Genomic DNA, 6,345 nt, shown 5'->3' on the forward strand with positions numbered 1-6,345 from the left:
AAGGAAAAGCTGGAGTATTCAATGGATTGAACTAATGGATGAAGAACTGAAAAAAAGGAAGAATCCACATATCTAGTTAAGTGCTGCACTAAATGTTTTCAATATAATGTGTAATTTAGGTTTTTACTACCTGGCTTCAAAACGAAAATGTGTAATCAATTCACAATCATACACTTGTAACTGATTTCTTTTATGTCAGTGGATAGACAGACCTGGGCCACTCTGTTGAGAATGCTGGGCGTTTCTGTCACCCGGTAGTAAATCTGTCCTCGCCCACCACTAGTGTCAATGTCAGCAAGGAACGGGGCCACCACAGGGAAATCTGTGGGGAAGCCATCGTCAACGTATTGCTTTTCCATTGGCAGGTCCTGGGGTGATATGATACCATTGGTGGCCACCTAGAAAGACAGAAAGTTAGAAATGAATAATGAGCTATTTGAAGGAATCTGCTGCTTAAAAATGGCTCCCAGTGACAGTTGTTGCAGACCACAGAGGAGCTCTGAATACTTCAAAACCCATCATAAATACCTGAAGTCCACTAAGAAATACCTGGAAAACCATCATGAACCCTTGGAACCTTCTAATGAACTAATATCCCCTCACCCCCTCATAAACCCACTCGTGGCCCCCAGGAACTACATAATGAATCACTAGATTCTCATTAGTAACCACTGGAACCTCCTCAACCTCTGGGGCTCCTTCCCAGAGCCTGATCTCTGCTTCAGAAACATTCAAACCACATACAATTGTTACTGGGTTTCCTCTTGATATATTACACTGGATGATAGAGAATGACAGCCTCTGATGGCTGTGCATAAAAAGTCACTGTCCGAACATTGTAAATAGATTTACACAGTGGTAGCACATTCACTCAAGTAGCTTACTATCTTACTACTAAAGTACACTTTAAAAGTGTACTTGTACTTTAATTGAGTGTTCCAATATTATACTACTTAAAAAAAGCCCCACCTCCTGCAGCTGCGACATTAAAATGCTGCCTACATGTTAATGCATTTGTAATAATAATCCCTGACAGGTCATATTATTCAGCTAAACCAGTACTTTTACAGCTCATTCTTAATTACCAGCCTGTTGACTGTCGAGGTTTGTAGAAAATTATTTTGAAAGTCGGAAGATGTCTTTTCTCGAAATGTTCATACGCATACACCGGAGAGGGGAGTGAAATCTGTTGCAGTCTGATTTATAATATCGCGAATCAATAGGTAAACGAACATCAGATTCTTATGAACGGAAAGGCCTCTGATTGGTCACCGCTCCACTCTGGAGCTTATTCAACAGCTGCAAATATCACCTGCAAAATGTTTACTTCAAAACAATAATTCCGCCTTTCCACTGTCAGGAAATTCAGTGCAACAATAATGTAACACAATTACAAACAATTGCAAGCATGCAAATGAATATGAAGTTTTACTTACATAGAGCTGGGTGAAGAGGGAGTTGTAGAAGTATAAGGGTTTGGGCAGGGGCAGCACTTTGGAGGTTTCATCGTCGCCCTCTGCCAAAATTAAATCTCCGCTTAAAGTGCCATAAGGAAACATATCAGCCCTCTGGATGGCTGTAACCACACACACACTGCAGCTCCAGCACAGCAGACAGACAGCCAACATTGCCCCTCTCTCCATTGTAGAGCTGAGGGGGGAGGGGGGGGGGTTTGGACTGAGAGGCAGCAGAAGGAGAGAGGCACAGATGAACTCAGAGAGAGGAGCAAAAGAAGGAGAACTCACTCCTCTCTGCACCGAGGCGAGCTGATACCACGCAGAGAGGGAGGGAGGAGTTTCGATGCGCTCTGATTGGTCAGAGAAGTTTTGAGTGACAGCAGGCCGGTGCTAGCAGTAACATCTGGCTCGTATTATAGAAAAGACAAATAGAGCATTTTTAATCCGGATGTAACTCTATCTGTTTCATAACAATGAAAAAGACACATTGTGTAACTTTTTTTTTCTTATGCACTGACACACAAACGCCCACCGACACACACACGCACACACACACACACACGTTGGCTATAAGAATTTCAATGGAAATGTATAAGTGGTAACACCTAGAGCCTGTATTATAATCACGTAATATTCCTAAAGGGTGTAGTTTTGGGTCTAAAATGAACATCTACAGCAAAGGTATTCTTAGTATTACCACCTATTATTTCGTGTATGTGTTGTGAATACGCTTCTATCAATCAGCAATACAATGTACATTATTATTTAAAGTTATTTATTTATTTTATTTTATTCTAACTGAAAGCTATTGAACGCAACCAATACAAATACTTTGTAACGTTGTGTGCCACCTAGTGTCCGCCTCAGCTTATTGCAGCATGTACACTGAACTCCAGCGTACTGGACATGAGACTGGAATGACCGAAACAATTAGTCAATTTATTAAAAAAAAAAAATAAAAAAAAAATCTACTATCTAAAAATATTTTGACTGTATTCCAGTATAAATATTATTTTTTAAAATATATATATATATCTTTTATTCTCCTGTCCATTATAGTTGTCATTTAATCTCTCTTGTTCATTTTTAAATCTATTTTAGTGGTATTATTACATTTTGATCATTTTTATTACTTATTATGTCTATTAGTCTCAAATTATTTTACCGTTGCATATGCTATAGAAATGCTATAGAAATAAATTTTAGTTGATTGATGAATAAAAATTTCAGTCATTTTCAATCAAAAACACAAATCATCATCTTGTTTCTTAAATGTGAGGATTTGTTGCTTTTATTAGCCAATTAACCTGACGTGCTTGTCTTTGGACTATGGGAGGAAGCCGGAGTAACTGGAGGGAACCCATGCAGTCACAGGGAGAACATGCAAACTCCACACGGAAAAGGTCCAGGCCCTGCGTTCCAGCCTACACCCTTCTTGCTGTGAGGTGACAGTACTAACCATTGCACCACCCTGGTGTCACCCTTGTATGATGATAATAATATGGTCAATTGAATAGATTTGAATTTTGTACTCACGGTCAGACAAAGCAATTGATAGAGTAAAGTTAAGATTGATTTAGCCCAAAGTCACAATAACAAAATTAATTCAAAAAGGGCTTTAAAATCTGTACAGCAACACCCTCTGAAAAAACCTCAGGAAGAGCACCAGAGGAGGGATCCCTCATCCTGGACGGACAGACACACAACTGATGTTGTGTACAGAATAGACAGAAATAACAACAGTATGTTTAGAATATTAGAAAATTAGAGTGACAATAGATTTCCAGTATATACAGTGGTTAAAGGAGGACAACAATCAACTTCCAGGTGCTGCCACAACAGAAAGGACCTGATGAATGAGGGACCAACTGCAAAGGGGAGAGAGATAGGGTCCTAGATTGGCTGGTGGTCCTGCACAGAGGGGCTTTAGTACTGAGACGAGAAGACAAGGAAATTAAATTGTTAGTTGCAGCCATTTTTGAAATGAAACAAGTACTGACTGTATGATTTATGGAGCAGTTTTAGGACAGTCCAGCAGAGCTATGATCCCAACCATGCAGGACAGGATAACCAAAATGGAATATTTTTGGCTGGCCACCTCAGTCACCTGACTTCAGCCCAGCTGAGCATATGTTTCACTTACCAAAGACCAGACTCAGGGCAGTAGAGGCCTGGCAAAGCATGAAATCACAACACTTAGAAATTCTGTTCCAAATGTTAGAAACTGTACAATGATAACTGCAAAACCAATAACACGTTACAACCTTTATAGTGTTACAACAGTATATACAATAAAATGCAGGGGCGTACTGGGACGTATTTAGACTTGGTATTTTGATTAATTGAAATTTATTACATTTTTGACAATTGATTCTGCACACAATAACACATAATGACAATAAAGTGAAAACACAAACTGGAGTTTCCTTCATTCAACCTGACAGATCAGAGTGTCTGTGAAGCTGCCATGTTTAGGTCTCTCTCTGGTGTTCAGGTCCAGGTTTTGACCTTGTCATAGAGTTATCCTGAGGCAGTTCCAGAGTCGTCTTCACCCAACAGCTTCAGGTCATTATCGTGCTGAATGGTGAACCTTTACCCCAGTGGCTGCGTTCATCCTTCCCTCAAATTTTCTGCTGCCACTGAGAAACACCTCCATAGTATAATGCTGTCCCAGCATGCTTCACTGTAAGGACTCCCTGGCCAATTTTCTACAGGTGGAGTCAAATCAAAGTAAAGAGATATTTCAAAGATAAAGGTAAGAACAGTTAAAACATGCTTGCCACTATCAGTCTATCCTGTACTTACCTAGAACAACCAATAGGGGGAGGCAAAGGCAAGGCTGCGATAATATCCACACAACATGGCATCAAACTATATTTCATTTTATTTTATAATTAGTATATGTAAAGCTCTATTTTAATAAATAAAAGCTGCTCACTAATTTAATCAAATTATCATAATCAGTATAATAGTAATCAGTTATCAACCCCAATACCCGTATGCCAGCATGTAACCTGAACACATGTTCACATCTGGATCATTGTGTTCTTAACAAACAATGTAATATCAACATAAATACACATTTCACTCTGTAATTTGAAGATTGTGATGAACCTGATCATGGTTTTTACTCTTTCAGAGTGTAATTACAGGTGGCTGACTGACCAGCTTCATTTGTGACATCAGATATTCAGTATAATCAATGAACTCATCAATAATTCAGACAAGGGCCATTAGCAGCCTGGAGCACACATACACACACACACACACACACACACACACCAATGCATTTTGTTGACATGAAGGAGTGATGTCAGAAATGGTGGGACTTTGTGTGTGTGTGTGTGTGTGTGTGTGTGTGTGTGTGTGTGGGAGAGGCAGACTAACAAAACATACAGCCCTTGTCAGCACTTTAACTGACGCCCAGCCCTCAACAAAGGCTGTTTACCAGCAGAGCACACCATAGGATTTATGGATTAAGAGACAATAATTGAATTGTTTCTAAATAAAGATACAGACAGATAGAGAGGATCACCACTTAAGATATCTACCAAAGTTTTTATCATCCTATAGATCAGTGTTGACTCCAGGGTGGATCAATATGCCTCAAAAGCTTAGCAGAGATTATGGAAAGGAAAGGAAAGGAAAGGAAAGGAAAGGAAAGGAAAGGAAAGGAAAGGAAAGGAAAGGAAAAATAAATCAGAAAGGACAGAAGAAGGGAAGCAATTGCATGAGAAGCAAAAGGCAGAAAAAGAAAGAAAAGTGAAGGAAAGGAAAGGAAAGGAAAGGAAAGGAAAGGAAAGGAAAGGAAGGTAATTTGGTGTCAGTAGGGGCAAAGAACAAAGGAAAACAGACTCCTGCTGCACAAGGAAACAAATAAAGAGCAAGGGGAGAGGAGAGAGAAATGAATGAAAAGATTGAGCTACAAAAACAGAGAGAAAGAGAGAAGGATCAAACCAAAAGAGGTATGAGTGCATTGGATTCCTGCATCTGATGAGTGCTGTCAAAACTAAAAATAACCTTCAGCACTCGACGAGTCAGGTCGCAGACAATAAACCCCATATTCCAGGCTATGCATTGCTGTGTGTTTTAACTGATGTTTATGATGATGTTCATGCCATAAATGCAACACTTCAGTAATATTAAAATGTCTAGAAATGTGCAGAAAGCGAGACTGGTGTAGAATAAATGGGAGAGACAGAGTGAGTGAGTAAGAATCACTGACACAATGGCAATAAGTCACAATTAAGAATTGGTTAATGGGCCTGAATAAAAGCACTCAAGCGTCATCATCATGTCAGGCTTTCAGCATCAGGACCCATTTTAGGATCCTGTTTGGCATTTATTCTATTCTTACCATATGTGAAATAGTTGAATTAGGATAAAATTTCAATGCATTATGCTGGTGAAAGCTTTTTCCCTAAAAGTGAGCAGATGTCGCAGTGTGATTTTGTGCAGGAAAGATTACACGAACCATCAAAGTTATCCTTGCTGTGTAAAATTATTTATGTCCGCTTCAAAAAAAACAAAAAAATACAACCCTAGAAGAGAAATCTAATTTGTTATACTGGCAATTTATTAATAATTTCCTGATTTAGCATCTACCTTTTTAGGATCATAAGGGAATTTGTCACTGGTTTATGAGGTAAACAGGCTAACACTCACATTTATTCCGATGGGAAATCAAGAGCCTGAAATCCATGTGACTGTGGGAGGAAACCCAGGAGAACAACATGTAATCTCCACGCATAAAGACACATACAGCAAACCAAACACACAGAAGTCACAACACATACTTTGAATGCTATGGTGTCACATACATGGCTGATGGAAGCAGGGCATACACATACTCACATGCACAGACACAGAAGGTTGCATACTATTCCCA

At 39.3% G+C, this 6,345-nt stretch overlaps 1 protein-coding gene across 3 annotated transcripts in view; it reads right to left on the reverse strand.

Moving 5' to 3' along the window:
• The window catches only part of nid2a (nidogen 2a (osteonidogen)), a 47,213-nt gene extending 45,524 nt beyond the window's left edge, over positions 1 to 1,689 (reverse strand). For 2 of the 3 annotated variants that reach the window (XM_071463786.1, XM_071463785.1), the window contains exons 1-2: positions 1,437 to 1,689; positions 213 to 398 (exon numbers count right to left, since the gene is read on the reverse strand). In XM_071463786.1, coding sequence (XP_071319887.1) covers positions 213 to 398; positions 1,437 to 1,643 — 393 coding nt within the window. In that variant the 5' untranslated portion in view covers positions 1,644 to 1,689. The remainder of the gene's footprint in view (positions 1 to 212; positions 399 to 1,436) is intronic. The other variant, XM_071463784.1, reaches the window with a different exon arrangement.
• Between the last annotated feature and the right edge of the window lie 4,656 nt (positions 1,690 to 6,345).

The sequence above is a fragment of the Trachinotus anak genome, unplaced genomic scaffold, assembly GCF_046630095.1.
Source record: "Trachinotus anak isolate AG129_WGS33_773 ecotype Australia unplaced genomic scaffold, CSIRO_AGI_Tana_v1 ptg000026l, whole genome shotgun sequence".
NCBI classification, from domain to species: Eukaryota; Metazoa; Chordata; class Actinopteri; order Carangiformes; family Carangidae; genus Trachinotus; species Trachinotus anak.